Here is an 18,684-nt window from a genome sequence, read left to right as displayed (position 1 = left end):
TTTCTTTTATTTCAAACTTAAGTGTTTTTGAATTTTGAATCCTGACCCACAAAGTCTAAATATTTACTTAGGCCTTTTGTGGTAAAAAAGTTTGCCAATCCCTGCTTTAGGGTATCGGTTTGAATACCAAAGCATTGAAAGCATCTCAGACAAATTCTGTTCCTAAAACACATTTTTTCCCCCTAAAACATATTCTAAGAGGAAGAAGAGCACAGCTTCTTAAATATTAACGCACACTTTTTATTATATTAAAATTAGGCAATGGTCTGACAATAAAAAGGCTGTTTATGGAATACTGTTATGTTATACTTTACTTAAAGTAAAACCTTAGAATTAAGGTTTCCCCCAGAAAAATATCAATGGAAACACAAGTTGCTTTTCAGACTTGAGAGTTGCTGCTTCAAAAGATTGCTTTATAGAAACACTAAATCGGGGGGGGGGGGGGGGGACGACTTTAGAACACAATGAATTGCTTTTATTTTGGTATGCATCCACACCTCAGCATTTAGTGGTCCTGAACAGAAAAGCGGAAAACGCAGCAATTTGCCAGGAATTCAAGCCCGCCAATTTTGGGTATCTGCTGTGCACACCAAGTTCGTTCTTAATCCCTGCTGAGGATCGTGAGAAGCAGCAGCACCAAAACCAAAGTATGCACCGAATTCAAGGTTCTTTTTGTTCCAGTTGTCACATTCCAAACTAGACCCAAATGGATTGCAAGGATGACCAAATGAGAGCCCTGTTTAAAACTTCCAATTTTCAAAAGCAATTTCAGGAAAAGAAAACAATTCATTCAGAGGGACCATGTGTGCTTACAAGTGTCTTCATGTGGCCTTTCTCCATATTTAAACACCAAGGACTTGGAGAGTTGGCAGGTCTGAGTAACCCTGGTGACTTGTCTTTCACCTTATCAAAACCTGAGCTTAAAAAAAAAATGCATCAGCTAATGACAGCAGAGGGCGGCAGGGCTGAGGATCAAACACTCATTTCCTAGGCTGGTGAAGAGTAAACTGATGTGGTTCCAGAACTAAACAAGGGAGGTCAGAGACTCGCCAACCTGACCTGATGGCTTTTGGCCAAAGCAAGGAAGTGTCATGGAAAGTGTTGGGTGGTGATGGTGCAAAAGGGGACTTGAGGAGGAGGAAGGAAAAAGCAGCACCCCTCGATAAAGGTGGTGGTGGGGGAGATATGGGAAAAGCCCTGAATTCCTCACCAAAGGCCAATTTCAGAGGGGAGCGGAGGGGGTTACAATCTATGCTTCGGCCAAGGGTGGTAGTAGAGAGTGGGGAAGGATGTGGCTTGGAGTGGGAGTGGGGTGGGGAGGGTATCATTTAAGACTTAAAACAAAAAGAAACCAGGGTGCAGACAAAGCACCCCTACACACCCAGCAGTAGTCCCACAGGCTGTGACCTGAAACCTTTCCATCTACTCTAACAAGCCACCCCAAGCTGGAGGGCTGCTGCAGGAAGGAGGGAGGCAAGGGGAGGAGAAGGGAAGAAGGCAGAGACCCCAGGTCATGTAATCAGCAGCAAGGTGATTGCGTGATGTGTCTTTTCACAGTTGAGTTAGATGTGCCCCACCAGTTATGATGGGAATCGATTTAAATATACTTTCTTGATCCCAGAAGTTCAACTATGTGGACAGTGGTTACACTCGACAGAATGATTTGTTATAGCACAACTTATATATTTCAAATGGACAAGAAATTAGTTTCATTTACAGTATCTTAAGATAAACTGCCTTTGAATGGGAGCTTCCTTTCCAGTACTTTGAGGTCTACAAGACGTATCTAGAAAACTGGCTACTGTGGAAAATGAAGACTGCTTAAATCGAACGGGGGACGGGGGAGGGGCTGTGGTTTTCCTTTTTGATTAATTGCTGTAACACTGTCCTTCAGGTGGCTGAGGGAGTTTCATATTTTCTTTAGACATCATTAGGCGTCGAAGCTCTTGCAGTACAACTTTGATACTATATGAATTCTGCCATTTTGCTAGCACTGATATGGCTCTTGGGTCCACCTACAAAGAGGCAAACAAACAAACAAAAAAAATCACCGTCAGGCTCTCAAACAAGAAGTGCTACATGCTGGAGCTAAATGACAGTACAAACTTGATTTAAATGTGTTTTCAACTTCTAGCAGGCCTATCTATCTCCACCCCCCACCACACACTTTTCTGGTATCTCAATCCTCAGTGTCTGAGAGAAGGAAATTATAGGTAAGTAAGTCCCCTTTAGAGAAATGGCCGTGAGACCTGGTGGTCATTAACTCACTATTTCTAAAGCAACAACTTGCTCCTGGGCTGGCAGCTGCCACACTGCTCAAAACCTTCCTTAATCTTGTCTCCACACCCAGAAGATTACAAGTGTGCAGGCAGAGCAAAGGTGGCATGGACTCATGCCCAAATAACAGAGCCAGCTTTAGAGCCATACTAGCTCTCAAGTTAGTTTATTTCCTCCCCTAAAATTTCCCAAAGTGTGGGTCAAGCTCTGGGTTCAGGACTTAGTGTGGAACTCAGATACAACATTGAAAACTGGACACACAGTAACAAAAGTCTCATGTCTTTTCAATTTCTTTCAGGTATTCTGTGATACTAACAGTACTTTAACACTGGATGATTTCCCCTTTGAACAAGAGAAAGGTTCAAAGCATTTGTTAAACAACATGTAGAATAAAACTTTATTAACTCTGCTTTGCTGCTGTAGTATTTATTGCAGCCATTACTGTATTCTTAGGAGGCTGGCTTTCCCTTTTTTTTCTTCCCCTTTGTCAGCATTGCTGGGGTCTCACATACAATTTTACAGCTCTGGGCCGACTTTTTCAGAGAGAGCAAGAAGCCACAACACCAAACTTCCCCTAATGCCATGGTATTCCCATGTGATGCTGGGACTCAAGCCTGGGCTACAGCACGGAAGGCAGGCAACCAACCAGGTGAATTATCTCCTGCCCTGGTTTTCCATTTATGGCAGCTGAGTGTGGTAGTAAAAAGCAAGGTTCTTGAAGGAAAATGATGTACTGGTTGTTCACAACTAAGGCTCATGAGGTGAATTGTGAGGACTAAATGAACTTACATCTTTCGATGCCAGTCAAGGGATCATTGTAAGAGTGATGGCTAAATTTAACTGGGAAGCAGGCCCTCACCCAAAATCTGCACGTGCTCACGCTATAATCTATTTTAGCATCAAATAACCAGGTGAGAAACAGAATTAGGGCTAAGTACTCCTTCCTGATGGCAGTACAAAGCAATTCTCAACCCCAAGAAACACTAATGGCAGAAAAGACAACTTACCACTCCATTAGAACTATTTACTCCATTCATATTAATTTTTGTTACAAATCTTACAAAGGGGGGTGCTTCTGGGTATTTAGGTCCACATTCTATTTTAAGGCTGTATATTCGGTTTTCATAAATTGTCTAGAAAAAAAAGAATATGGAGATGTCAGGAATAACAATGAGTTATAATAAAGTCTAAAAACCCCATTATTCTTGACTGCAGAACTAGTGGTTTTTTTCATCCAAAGTCTGCCTTTTTTTTTTTTTTGATGACTTAACAGTAACCAGTCCCTATACTAATCTATATCATTTCTGGTGTTGGGAGAGGAAAATTTAGTCACTGATGTTTCAAGAAACTATCATTAAAGTGAGTCAGATGGTCTTGTTTTTAATTTCCCTACTATGCCGACCTGTCCTATACTCTGAGAACAGTGTGGAAAAGGCATTCTTTATTCTGGGAGGTCACACAAAATATCTTCTCATGTCAAGATTATCTAAAAAAATCAAGCATAAGAGAGCATAGGTGTGCTGACACAGAGCTGTTTTCCATTTTTTCATCACTAGTTGTGTGTCATAAGGAGATCTCAAACGGGGCTAGGCGGTGGTGCACCTGGTTAAAACACTCCCATTACAGTGTGCAATGACCCGAGTTCAAGCCCCTGGTCCCCACCTCCAAGGGGAGAGTAGCAGCATGAGTGGTGAAGCAGGGCTGCAGGTGTCTATCTCCCCCACCCCTCTCAATTTCTCTCTGTCTCTATCCAATAATTAATTAATTAATTAATTAATTAAAGAAAAAGATTTCAAATGCCTCGTACCATCTCTCTCGTTGCTCTTTTTATGATGACCTGAAAGATCACATTTTAATGGGTGGGGTGGGGAAGGAAATCAGGCCCATGCGGGGATAGGGGGAGTCTCAAGACACTAACTGGGCCCGTGTTGAGAAATGTGACAAAATATCCAGTCCCCCATGCCAGAACATACGGTGTTTGCCGTCTGTTCCTTCTGCCTAGACTATTCCCCACTGGAACTATCACACAATCTTGAAGGCTCAATTGTGGTCTGGGAGGTGGTGCAGTGGATAAAGCCTTGGACTCTCAAGCATGAGGTCCTGAGTTCGATCCCCAGCAGCACATGCACCAGAGTGATGTCTGGTTCTTTCTCTATCTCCTCCTATCTTTCTCATTAATAAATAAATAATTAATTAAAACACCTAGTTGAGGATTCACCCAGTCCAAATATCAGATAAGACACAAGGCTAGTCTATAGCTTTCAGTGCTATATCATGCTGCTTTGAGTCACTGAGGACCATAGGAAGAGAGAAATTGCCTCACTGAACTGGTTCCCCTTGAAGCTGTGGTCATTTGCTCTCTCAGGCACCAGTGCCTCTTGTCCAGAGTATGTTGCACAAATAATTCACAGTGACACCTAGTGGCGTTTTTTGTTTTTTTTTTTTGGAGGGGGCAATACATTCCAGAAGTGATTTAGATCCTCCTTGAAAAGAGGTCTTTAACAGTGGCCTGCCCCTAATAAAGAAAGTGGAGCATATTTTAAGATTCAGAGCGTATTCCTAATAAGCATAAAAACATTTAAAAAATATATTTATTCCCTTTTGTTGCCCTTGTTGTTTTATTGTTGTTATTGATGTTGTTAGACAGGACAGAGAGAAATGGAGAGAGATGGGGAAGATAGAGAGGGGGAGAGAAAGACAGACACCTGCAGATCTGCTTTACCGCCTGTGAAGTGACTCCCCTGCAGGTAGGGAGCTGGGGGCTCAAACCGGGATCCTTAAGCCGGTCCTTGCACTTTGCGCCACCTGCACTTAACCCACTGCCCGACTCCCCATAAAAGCCTTTCATAAACAAGTCAGTGAGGTGGCTACATGGGGAGAGCACAGGATTGGTATGCCTGAAGCCCCAGGTTTGATGCCTTGTGCCATATATGCCAGAGTGAAACAATGCTCTGGTCTTTCATAAAAGAAGTATCTTTAAAAACAAACACCAGTGGTCTGGGAGGTGATAAAGCTTTGGACTCTCAAGCATGAGTTCAATCCCCGGCAGCACATGTGCCAAAGTGATGTCTGGTTCTTTCTTTCTCTCTCCTCCTATCTTCCTCATCACTAATAAATAAATAAAATCTTAAAAAAAAAAAAACAACCACCAACAAAAGCCTCTAGATTCACTCAACAGAGACTCCAAACTACAACAAAATCAAAGTTTAGTTCTGGACAATGACTTTTTTTGATTTTTTAAGTCAGTGTAGGGGATGGAGGAGCTGCAGTGGCGTAATTGGTGCGGCACTTAATACAGTTTAGGGGATGGAGTAAGCACAGTCTCCAACCACCGCAGATGATACAGTGGAGTTTCCCACATCTGGGGAAATCACAGGGGTGAGCACACCCGGAGTACAATGGAGGCGCCTCACCCTGGGAAAGCCACCTTCTTAGTTATGGGAAGTATGGATTCCCATACACCTTTAACATGTCTCTCTCTAAGCGGAACCACCATAGAGCCAAGCAGAAACCTACTGGCCCATCATGATTCTCTTTCCCCTTAACTTCTACCTTCCAATCTACAATCTGCTCCAAAAGAGATCCCATATCCACCCACAATACTTCATCGGAATCACCTGATGTCTGTTTAATCTTCCTCCCCTAAAATCTATTCACACAGCAGACTGACTGATCCTTTAAAGCCAAAGTCTCTGTACTGAAGCCTGCCGTCTGAGCCCCCACTCCCTCTCCCTTGTTACTCTTCACATGCAGGCTCTCTATCTTGGGGGCTTCTACACCAGTTGCTCTTCAATGTCTGCAGCTTCTCCAACGTACACACTAGCCCCTTGGGAGTCTTCTCGACCTGAAGGAAGATGAAGAAGACTGATGCTCAGGCTCATGTCTGAAGTGGTAATCAAATGCTTGTTGAATGAATGAATGCTGCCCTTTAAATATTTAATTTTATTTATTTTGTTTGTCACCAGAGTTGTTTCTGGGGCTGGGTGCCTGCACTATGATGAACCCACTGCTCCTGGTGGCCACTTTTTCTCTGCCCCCCTTCTATTTAATTAAATAGGACAGAATATGAGAGAGAGAGAGAGAGAGAGAGAGAGAGAGAGAGATACAGAGAGAGGGGAAACCTGAGCATCAATGGCACATATGATGCCAATGACAGAACTTGGGACATCAAGCTCTCAGGCCCAGCACTCCAGCCACTGCACCACCTCCCAGAGAGCCTTACCAAAATGTTTTAAGACTTGTTCAAACCCCTGGTTCCCACCTGCAGGGGAGATAAGTGGTGTAGCAGTGCTGCATGTGGCTCTTTCTCATTCCATCTCTCACTCTCTCTCTCTGCCTCCAAGGTTATCACTGGGGCTCAGTGTTGGCACGAGGAACCCACTGCTCCTGGCAGCCATTTTCCCATTTTATTGGACAGGCCAGAAATTGGGAGGGGAGGTGGAGGTAGAGAGGGAGAGAGAAAGATAGACACCTGCAGACCTACTTCACCACTAGCAAAGCATATCCCCCCACACAGGTGGGGAGCTGGGGGCTCAAACCAGGATCCTTATGCAGGTACTTGCGCTTTGTACTATGTGCACTTAACCGGGAGCGCCACTGCCTAGCCCTCATTCCACCTCTATCTCCACCCACCCCCAATTTCTCTTTAATATCAAATAAAAAAATTTTTAATTTAAAGAAAAAAACTGATACAGGGGCAGCAAAATAACCCCCTTGGATAGTGCGCTGCTCTGCCATGTGTACGACACAGGTTCAAGTCTTGCCTCCACCACACTGGAGGAAGCTTTACTGCTGTGGTTTCTTTAATTCTCTCTCTGCCTATTTGTGTCTGTCTCTTTGAAAAAGGCATCCTGAAGTGATGAAGCCCCAGTGATGACAAAAAGTCCATCAATACTTGATATCATATTTTGTAGGTTCCAAGCATGAATGTATTCATCTATTAACATATTTTGTGCTTTAAATCAGTGTTGATAAAAACTTCATTAGGGAGTCGGACAGTAACACAGCGGGTTAAGCGCACGTTGGCGCAAAGCTCAAGGATGGGAGTAAGGATCCTGGTTCGAGCCCCCGGCTCCCCACCTGCATGGGGAGTCGCTTCACAAGTGGTGAAGCAGGTCTGCAGGTGTCTATCTTTCTCTCCCCGTCTTCCCCTCCTCTCTCAATTTCTCTCTGTCCTATCTAACAATAATGACATCAATAACAGCAATAAAAACAAGGGCAACAAAAGGGAGTAAAAAAAATTTTCATTGACCAGGGGGTCGGGCGGTAGTGTAGCGGGTTAAGTTCACATCATGCAAAGCGCAAGAACCCGCATAGGGATCCCGGTTCGAGCCCCCAGCTCCCCACCTGCAGGGGAGTCGCTTCACAAGCGGTGAAGCGGGTCTGCAGGTGTCTATCTTTCTCTCCCGTCTCTGTCCCTCCTCTCTTGATTTCTCTCTGTCCGATCCAACAACAACAATAATGACCACAACAAGGATACAACAACAAGGGCAACAAAAGGGGGAAAAGGATGGCCTCCAGGAGCAGTGGATTCATGGTGCAGGCACTGAGCCCCAGCAATGACCCTGGAGGCAAAAAAAAAAAAAAAATCCATTGACCATCAAGCTATTAACAACAGCATCACAATGATTATGAAGGTGGGCAGCTTGGTAATGGGATTCCAGATAACAGAGCACTGCTCAGCTCTGGCTATGGTGGTGCTGGGGACTGAAACTGGAACCTTTAGTGCCTCAAGCATGAAAAGTCTTTGTATAACCACTATGCTACCTCCCCAGTCCTATAGATAAATCTTGGTGTTTCTTTTTGACATATGAAGTTTAATTAGAAAACAACCGGGGCTGGGTGGTTGTGCACCTGGGTGAGTGCACATGTTACAATGCTAAAGGACCCAGGTTCGAGTCCCCGGTCCCCACCAGCAGGGGAAAAGCTGCAAGAGTGGTGAAGCAGTGCAGCAAGTGTCTCTCTGTCTCTCTTCCTCTCTATCTCCCCTTCCCTCTTGATTTATGGCTGTCTCTATCCAATAAATAAATAAATAAAGATAATAAAAATTAAAAAAAAAAACCGATACTAGGACTAAATTCTTAAGAAAAAGAAAAAAAAAACACACCATTGATTTTTTTGATAATTCAACTGGAAATTTCACTGGAACAAAGTGAAAAATACCTCCAAGTAAAATGAACAGAGACATCTAAACGTTCATTTGAAAGCCCAAAGCAAGACAATAGAAAACAGGGTTTTGTTTTTCTTTGGTTCTGTTTACAATTGCTCCTGGGACTCACTAAAAAAGTTTCATGACAGAAATGTGTCTCAAGTAGGATTGTTAGAACATTCTGTCTCTGTGAGGAACTCAGTTCTCAGAAGAGTTGTTATTTGATCAGAAACAAATACTTTCTACTTTGTAGACATGGCTTTAGCACCATGGGGCAATCTGGTAATTTCTATCAAAATGTGAAAATATTTCTAGGAATTTCCTATAGGTAAACTCATGCATGTGTGCACCAGAAAAAAAAAAAGTGATGTAGGGTATAGATAGGCAACATAATGGTTAAGTGGAATCTCTTGTGCCTAAGATTCCAAAGTCTCAGGTTCAATCCCCTGCACCACCATAAGCCAGAGCTGAGCAGTGCTCTGGTAAAATAAACAAATAACAACAACAAATAAATAGATGTGATGCCTTGCCTGGAATAGCAAAAAATAACTAAACAAAATCTCTGCCCACAAAGGACAGATTAAACAAACATGGCGCCATATTTATGTAACTGGCTATGCACGTATATACTGTAGACGTAGGTCTTGGGATAGCCAGCAAGTTGCAAAATAGATACAACCAGCCAGCAGAATGGCACAAGATATATACAACCTACAAAAGATACAGACACTTTCACCAATTCTAGGCATGTTTTAAGTACAGGGTTTTTCATTCAGTAGGCACTGCACACCTAGAGCCCAGAGATTACAAATTTCTCTGGGCCTAAACCTACTCAGCTTAAATAACATACATAGGGATGGCCAGGAGGCGGTGCAGTGAAGCAAGTACCACTTAGTACTCTCAAGTATAAGGACCTGAGTTTGACCCCTGGCACTGCATGTGCCAGAGTGATGCTCTGGTTTGTTCCTTCTCTCTCCCTCCTCCTTCTAATAAATAAATGCACACATACCGGGGTGTGTGTGTGTGTGTGTGTGTGTGTGTGTCCTCCTGCCTGATCAGAAAAAAAAAACAGCAGAAAAAGCTACAATAGGGAGACATTCTACAAAATATCTGATCAGTAATCCTCAAAATTGTCAGTAGCAACAAAAACAAGAACCTGAGAGTGTCACAGTCACAAGGAACCTAGGTTAAAGGACAAAGTATGATAAGGTATAAAATTCTAGAACAGAGGGGCCAGGTGGTGGCACACCTGGTTAAGCGCACACATTACATGAGCAAGGACCCAGGTTCAAGCCCTTGGTCCCCACCTGCAAGGGGAAAGCTTTGCAAGTGGTGACGAAGGACTGCAGGTGTCTCTCTGTATCTCTCCCTATCTCCCCCTTCCATCTCAATTTCTGGCTGTCTCTATTTAATAAATAAAGATAATAAAAATAAAATAAAATACAATTGTAGAACAGAAAATAGACATATGGTAAAGAGTAAGAACACTGGGGTTCTAGTCAGGGAACCTGGGATTCCCACACAGACATGATGGGCCTAACAGATGTCTCTCTCCGCTGTCACTAGTCATCTCCATCAGGAACAACATAACGGACCCCTTTGTGGGCCCCTATAGGACTCAACAATGGTAGGGACTGCCCTATTCTCTGAAGGGAGATTGGACCAAATTACTTTACCACTCGAGGAAGATGGGTCCAGCAATGGGTGCAGCCTAGAATGTTCCTAGCTATGGCCACAGAATTCGAGCTCAGACCTACAGGAATGCAGAGGTTACACAGGCTCCTGCACAGAATACTGGCCCCAGATCAAATTGATGGGGTTTATAGTTAACAATATTTATATACTTTTCCCATATTGGGGAGCTACTTTCTTCCCTGATCCAGCTTTCTAGTTCTACCTCCAACTCTGATGCCATCTTCCCAGATAATACCTGCATGTTAGCTGTCGGGTGCAGGCAAAAATTAGTAAAGTCATGGGACCATCTGGAATATACCTAAAATAGACCTAGTAGCTTTTTCCAAAATGGAGACCTCAAATCTCATCTGTTATATTCTTACCCTTAGGTTCCTGATTATTAAACATGATGGCAACCTGACTTCCCTGGGCAGGCGACCTTACCGGTGTAACCTGGAACCCCACCTCTCCAGAGCCCTGCTTCACTAGGGAAAGATAGAAACACACTGGGAGTATGGATCAACCTGCCAACGCCCATGTTCAGTGAAGAAGCAATTACAGAAGCCAGACCTTCCACCTTCTGCACCCCATAATGACCCTGGGTCCATGCTCCCAGAGGGATGAAGAAGAGGAAAGCTCTCAAGGGAGGGGATGGGATATGGAACTCTGATGGTGGGAATTGTATCCCTTATCCCATGGTCTTGTTGATATTTTTTATTTATTTTATAAATAACTTTTAAAAAAATGAGTAGGAAAGCCTCCAATGGAAGGGATGAGGTATTGAACTCTGGTGGTGGGAACTGTACCCCTCTTATCCTGTAGTCTTGTCGATCATTAGTAAATCAACAACAACAATAATGATAATAATAATAACTAAGAACACCAAATAAAATATGGACTTTAGTTAACAGGAATATATCAATGACTGGTTCACTGGCTGTAACAAACATGCCATATTAAGACTACATGTGAATAACAGAAGAACCTATGGCTGATATATGCAGGAACTTCCTATAGTGCTCTGTAACTTATTTGTAAATAAATCATTATAGGGTAGGGGAAACAGCATAAAGGTTATGCAAAGAGAACCTCATCCTGAGGTGCCAATGTCCCAGGTTCAATCCCTGTACCACCATAAGCCAGAGCTGAGCAGCGCACTGACTTAAAATATATATATATATATAATAAAAATTATTTTTAGGGTGGTAGCGCTGCAGGTTAAGCACACATGGTGCAACATGCAAGGACCAACGTAAGGATCCCTGTTCAAGCCCCCGGCTCCCCACCTGCAGAGGGGGTTACTTCACAGGCGGTGAAGCATGTCTGCAGGTGTCTGTCTATCTTTTTCTCCCCCTGTCTTCCCCTCCTCTCTCCCATCCAGCAATGACAGCTGCAATAACAACAATAGTAATAACAACAATAACAATAAACAACAAGGGCAACAAAAGGGGGGGGGAAGCCTCCAGGAGCAGTGGATTCATAGTGCAGGCATCGAGCCCCAGCAATAACCCTGGAGGCAAAAAAAAAATTTTTTTTTTAATGTATGAGCTGCTTTGGCACCAAAGGAAACTCTAGTGCCATGGTGTCTCTGTGAATGAAAAGAGTAGACTAGAGCAATGAAATCTATACACATTTTAATACAAGAAACAGAAAAAAAAAACTAGTTGTAAAAATATTCAAAGAAGGGGTTGGGGAAATGATTATGCAAAAAGACTCTGAGGTTCCAGGTTCAATCCCCAGCACCATCATAAGCTACAACTGAGCAGTGCTCTGGTAAGACACACACACACACACACACACACCTTTCTCTCAAAAAATAAAAATAAATGTGTATTTAAAAAAGTGCTAGGAGCAGTGGAAACATGCAGATATGAAGCCCCAATGAAAAACCCTAGCAGCCATAAATAAGCAAGCAATACTAGGTCAAAAGGTATTCAAAGTCAAATCTCAGGTTGTTAGACAGATTCTATTTAATTCGATAGAGGAAATGACTCAGCAGGTAAAGCATAAGACTTGCGAGCCTGGGATTCCAGTTAGCCTAGAGCTCCTGGTCTGATGCCCAGCGCTGCATGTACTGCAGTGGTGCTCTGGTTGCTGTCTCTTTTTCATGTGAAACTCTCAATCTCCTATGAAATGAAGAGAATACATCTCAAAGAGGTTTACTAGAATACAGTGTGGACCTTTAACAAGCAAGGCTGTGTGGAGTCTGAGAGGATCTTAATGAGTCTGAGCACAGCCAGGTGAAAACACAAAGAAGGTGTGAGAGGAAAGGCAGCAGTGTGCTGCAATATTTTACCTGGAGGAGAGTAGGGATATGGCAGTTAGGGATAATCTAGGAAAAAGGACACCACCCTAGATATTTTAACAGAGAATTTAAAATAGGGAAGTGGTGTGGTCCAGGAGGTGGCGCAGTGGATAAAGCACTTGACCCTCAAGTGTGAGGTCCTGAGTTCAAGCCCTGGCAGCACGTGTACCAGAGTGATGTCTGGTTCTTTCTCTCTCTCCTCCTCCTATCTTTCTCATCAATCAATCAATAAAATCTTAAAAAAAAAAATGAAATGAAATAAAACAGGGAAGTGGTTAAGCAGGTGTCAATGGAACAAAAAGGAAGCAGGCACCTGAAGCAACACAGAGGCAGCAGCTGCAGGCGGTGGCGGGCAACCCTTAAGGCAAGAGAAACGAAAGAGATCAGCTGACTTTATCAGACCCAGAGGCTTTAAGGAAGGTTTCCTGAGCTGAACTTTGGCCCCAACCTGGAGGCTGAAACCCACAGCCCATGCCAGGAGGGCTCTTACTGAGTGGCCCAGACAGAATAGGCAAACAGGAAGAACAAGTCCCTGCTACCCCCTGTCTTTCAGGATCTCTCTTGCCCAATGATAAGGAAAATGTAATTTGCTAAGTAAGTCCCAGCCCTAGTACAGAAAGAGAAAGAAATCCTGCAGCTTACTATCCTGCACACACTCCTCTGTGCAGTGTCAAAGCATAACATCCCTTTTATACAGTTTCCCTCTTCTTCTAAGTATGTCACAGAGCCCAGCCAATAATAATAATTCATTTTTCTCAAGCCCAGTGCCACCTAAATTGTCAAGCTAACCATGTGATCCCAATATGAAATAAAAAGGTGGCACCTTCATTCTGCTCATCAACACCTCAGCACAAGCCCCTCATTTTGGCGGCAAGAGATGCTTCTGGCCTCCAGCTCTGGTCTTTCTGACTCACCCAAGCCAGTCCCTCTGACCACCACAGGGGTCAGCTGCAGAGTTAGATGGCCTAAGCTTCCTTACCTTCCCCTTCCCCAAAGGTCACTCTTTCCCCCCCCTTTTCCTCCCCCCATTTTTTCGGTTTTATTGAATAGGACAGAGAGGGGAGGGGAGTATAGAGAAGGTGAGAGAAAGGTAGATACCTGCCTTCCTGGCTCACTGTTTGTGAAGCGACCTCTTTGCAGGTGGGGAGCCTGGGGCTTGAACTGGGATCCTTGCACTTTATACTATGTGTGCTGAACCCTGTGTGCCCAACCCCTACAGGATAATCCCTTTTTTTTTTCTTAAGCAAGAGCATTGTTCAGCTCTGGCTTATGGTGGTGTGGGGGACTGAACCTGGGACTTTGGAGCTACAGGCATGACTATTATGCTATTTATCGTTGCCCAATAATTGTGTGTGTGTGTGTGTGTGTGTGTGTGTGTGTGTGTGTGTGTGTGTGTGTGTGTGTGTATGAAAGAGAAAGAGAGAAGAAAGAACACGAACCAGAGCATTATTCTGGCACGTGACACTGGGGGTCAAAATCGTTACCTTATGTTCTTAGGTCCAACACTTTAGCCACTGCATCACCTCCCAGGTCAGATTCTCTTTTGAGTAATGCAATAACAAAACGTAATAGGGGGGGTCGGGTGGTGGTGCAGCGGGCTAAGTGCATGTGGCGCAAAGCGCAGGGACCGGCGTAAGGATCCCAGTTCGAGCCCCCGGCTCCCCACCTGCAGGGGAGTCGCTTCACAGGCGGTGAAGCAGGTCTGCAGGTGTCTGTCTTTCTCTCCCCCTCTCTGTCTTCCCCTCCTCTCTCCATTTCTCTCTGTCCTATCCAATGAACAGCATCAACAATGGTAATAATAATAACCACAACGAGGCTACAACAACAAGGGCAACAAAAAGGGGGGGGGGGGGGGAAATGGCCTCCAGGAGCGGTGGATTCATGGTGCAGGCACCGAGCCCAGCAATAACCCTGGAGGGAAAAGAAAAAAAAAAAAAACGTAATAGGAAGACCCCACCTGCAGGGGAGGGAACTTTCATGAGCAGCGAATCAATGCCGCAGGCCTCTCCCTCTCTCTCCTCTCCCCACCCTAAATTTCTCTGTTAAGAAAGAACAAGAAAAAGAGAGAGACAGAGACACAGAGAAATAAGAGAAGTGATTTAAGTGCTCTATTTTAGACGCTTTAAAATTATGTTGCACATAATTTTAATTAAATGTGCAGCATAAACCTTGTATTCTAATCATAAAACTGACTGCTTACAGGAAGCACCCAGAACAAATAGCTCCTTTTATTGCAATTTTGTTTGAATCTTGAGAAGGAAGAGCAATCACTATAGGGAAGAGGCTGGCTCATCTGGTAGCACAAGTATTAGGACTCAGGTTCGAGTCCCCAACCACTACATGGGAGTATCATGAAGAGGGGAGGCTTCATGAGTGGAAGAGCAATGCTGTGGCATCTCTCTTCCTCTGTCTTTCACCCACTATCAAAGGGGGGGGGGAGAGAAGGAGGAGGAAGAGGGAAGAGGGAGTCAGTTCACAGCCCACCAGTAGTTATGGTGATGGAAGCACAAAGTCCCAGCACAACGCTGGCAGCAAAAGCAAAACAGAAAACTCCAGAGTATAGACCATGAAGGCGACTCAGCAGTAGAGTATGAGTTTTATATGATCCCAGGCAACAAATGAGAACAGCAAAAACGAAACAAGTGTAACTCCATGCTTACATGGAAACAGTGCTTTGGCCTCTCTATGTATAAAAAAGGGGTGGGGGTGGTGCACCTGGTTGTTACAGTGTGCAAGGTCATCGGTTTGAGCCCCTAGTCCTCATCTGCGGGAGAAAGCTTATTGAGTGTGAAGCAGGGCTGCAGGTGTCTCTCTGTCTCTCTCCCTTCCTCTCAACTTCTGTGTCTATCTAATAAATAAATAACGATAATAAAAAAACATTAAAGAGAGTCACACCCCGTCTTCCCTTCCTCTCTCGATTTCTCTCTGTCCTATCCAACAACGATGACATTAATAACAACAATAACTACAACAATAAAAAACAAGGGCAACAAAAGGGAATAAATAAAATTTAAAAAACATTAAAAAAGAATTGATAAACTTTTTTTAAAAAAAGGGGGCAGGGCAGAGGTAGATGGCATAATGGTCATGCAGAGACTCTTGGGCCTGAGTCTCTTAAGTCCCAGGTTCAATCCCCTGAACCACCATAAACCAGAGCTGATCAGCGCTCTGGTAAAAAACACAGACAAACAAAGAAAAAACCACAGAAGTGAAAGACAACAGCAGCACAGTGCTAAAGCATTAGGCTCATAGGCATAAGGTCTCAGGTTTAATCCCTGGCATCATATATGGCAGTGATGCTCTGGTCCTCTCATTAAGAAATAAATACATACATATATATATATTTTTTATTTATTTATTTATTTATATTAAGATTTTATTTATTTACTAATGAGAGCAGAGAGAGAAAGAAACAGACATCACTCTGGTACATGTGCTGCTAGGGATTGAACTCGGGACCTCATGCTTGAGAGTCCATTGCTTTACCTATGGCGTCACCTCCCGGACCACTAAATACATATATTTTTAAAATTTATTAGAGGCCAGGTGGCAGTACATTCTGTACTGTGCACATGCCATGAGAGAGGACCTGGGTCCAAGGTCCTAGTCCACACCTCCAGGAGAGGAAGCTCTGCAAGTAGTGGAGTAGTGCTGCAAGTCTCTCTCTTCCCTATTCCATTTACTGTCTCGATGAACAAAGGAAAAAGAATTTAAAAAGACCACCAGGGGGAGTCGGGCGGTAGTGCAGCGGGTTAAGTGCACATGGCGCATAGGATCGTGGTTCGAGCCCCCAGCTCCCCACCTGCATGGGGTGTCGCTTCACAAGTGGTGGAGCAGGTCTGCAGGTGTCTATCTTTCTCTTTCCCTCTCTGTCTTCCCCTCCTCTCTCCATTTCTCTCTGTCCTACCTAACAGCAACGACATCAGTAACAACAACGATAACAACAACAATGAAAAGCAGCAAGGGCAACAAAAGTGAAAATAAATAAAAGAAAAAAATTTTAAAAAGGACCACCAGGAACAGTGTAAGGAACACTGTAAGAACCAAGTCCCAGCAATAACCCTCGTAGCAAGGAAAAAAAGAAAAACCCACCATTTATTTGTTTATTTTTATTAGAGTGAAAGGAAGGGGGTGGGGAGCAGCGTACCACTCTGGCACATGTGATGCCCAGGACTGAACTCATGATCTTGTGCTTGAGAGTCCAATGTTTTTATTCACTGTGCCATTTCATGGGCCGCAATAAATATACTTTTTTAAAAGACGAGTAACAGGCACTTGGTGAGAGTACAGAGAAACTGAAGCTCTCATGCAAGGCTATTGGGAATGTTAAATGTTTCAGTAAATATGAAACAGTTAAGCATTTAAAGTGTCAAACAGGAGGTTCGGCTGTAGAGCAGCAGGTTAAGCACACATGGCAAAGCACAAGAACTGCAGCAAGCATCCTGGTTAAAGCCCCCTGTTCCCCACCCATAGGGTGGTCACTTCACAGGTGGTGAAGCAGGCTGCAGATGTCTGTCTTTCCCCTTCTTTCTCCATTTCTCTCTGTCCTATCCAACAACAACAACATAAATGGCAACATTAACAATTACAGCAACAACAAAGGCAACAAAATGGGAAAAACTGGATTCGTAGTGCAGGCACCAAGCTCCAGCAGTAACCCCGGAGGCAAAATAAATAAATAAATAAATAAAGTTCAATCTCTGACACTAGCATTATGTCAGAGGTGAGTGGTGCTCTGGCCAGTTTCTCTCACATAAAAACAATCTTTATATTTTATTTTTAAACTTATCTATCATGTATACCAGAGCACTGGTAGTGCAGGAGACTGAATCTGGGACTTCAGAATCCCAGGCATGAGAGTCTCTTTGCATAACCATTATGGTATCTAAACCCCCCCCCCCCAAATAATCTTTAAAATGTTATATGACCCAACAATTCTACTACTAGATATCTAGAACTCTGCAATGCAGTCTGGAAGGTGATACCATGGCTGTTGTTGGAACTAAAAGCATTAAGTTCCAAATTTGATCTATGGCACTACATAGCTTCAGTGATAGTTTATTTCTCTCTTGTGCTAATAAATATGTCTTTTAAAAATCATTTTTTCATATTTTGGTAAAATGTTCATAACATTATATGTAACAGATGAAAGATTAAAAAAATTCAAATGCCGGGAGTCGGGCTGTAGCGCAGCGGGTTAAGCGCAGGTGGCGCAAAGCACAAGAACCGGCAGAAGGATCCCGGTTTGAACCCCGGCTCCCCACCTGCAGGGGAGTCGCTTCACAGGCGGTGAAGCAGGTCTGCAGGTGTCTATCTTTCTCTCCTCCTCTCTGTCTTCCCCTCCTCTCTCCATTTCTCTCTGTCCTATCCAACAACGACAACAACAATAATAACTACAATGATAAAATAACAAGGGCAACAAAAGGGAATAAATAAATAAAATAAATATTTAAAAAAAAAAATTCAAATGCCAATCAACTAATTAATAAATAATATGGGACAGCCATACAATGTAATAATATTCAGCTATAAATCAAGTGAACTACTAAATAAAATCAAATGAACTAATAAGAACAGTGACAGTATTGTGTGGTCAGGAGGTGGTGCAGTGGAGAAAGCAATGGACTCTCAAGCATGAGGTCCCGAGTTCAATCCCTGGCAGCACATGTACCAGAGCGATGTCTGGTTCTTTCTCTCTCTCTCCTTCTATCTTTCTCATTAATTAATAAATAAAATATTAAAAAAAGAAATGTTTTTTTAAAAATTTAAAAATTAAAAAATAAAATAATTTAAAAAAAAGAACAGTGACAGTATTATGTTAAAAGTCAATCATAAAAGATTACACATTGTATGGTTCTATTTATATGAAATTCTACAACAGGGACTGGGGAGATGACATAATGGCTATACAAGGAATGTTCACACTGAGGCTGAGGATATAGCATGATGCTTACTAGAAGATTTTCATGCCTGAGGCTCTGAGGTCCCAGGTTCAATCCCCAATCCCACCATAAGCCAAGAGTTGAGCAGTGCCCTGGGAAAAAAATTAACAAAAAGCAAACTCAAGAACAGGCAAATTCAGAGAGAGAGAGAGAGAGAGAGAGAAAATAAAAAAGTGGGCTAGCAAAACAGCACATTTGCACATTGTGCACACTGCTTAGCCCTGTGCACAACTAAGCCCCAGCCTCCAGTGCATAGGAGGAAATTTCAGTGCTGTGGTGTCTCCCTCTGTATCTTACGAAAAAGAAATGAAAGTGGTGGTTGTAGAGTGAGGAATAGG

The 18,684-nt window shown here is 43.3% G+C and overlaps 1 protein-coding gene across 2 annotated transcripts in view; it reads right to left on the bottom strand.

The window, feature by feature from the left end:
* Nucleotides 1-216: 216 nt before the first annotated feature.
* UBE2V1 (ubiquitin conjugating enzyme E2 V1) overlaps nt 217-18,684 on the bottom strand; it is a 42,327-nt gene continuing 23,859 nt past the window's right edge. Inside the window, exons 3-4 of one of the 2 annotated variants that reach the window (XM_060185525.1) lie at nt 3,285-3,410; nt 217-2,015 (exon numbers count right to left, since the gene is read on the bottom strand). In XM_060185525.1, coding sequence (XP_060041508.1) covers nt 1,869-2,015; nt 3,285-3,410 — 273 coding nt within the window. In that variant the 3' untranslated portion in view covers nt 217-1,868. The remainder of the gene's footprint in view (nt 2,016-3,284; nt 3,411-18,684) is intronic. The other variant, XM_060185530.1, reaches the window with a different exon arrangement.

Source organism: Erinaceus europaeus, chromosome 1 (assembly GCF_950295315.1).
Source record: "Erinaceus europaeus chromosome 1, mEriEur2.1, whole genome shotgun sequence".
NCBI classification, from domain to species: Eukaryota; Metazoa; Chordata; class Mammalia; order Eulipotyphla; family Erinaceidae; genus Erinaceus; species Erinaceus europaeus.
The sequence above is the reverse complement of the archived record's forward strand: the minus strand, read 5'-3'. Positions and strand labels throughout refer to the sequence as shown.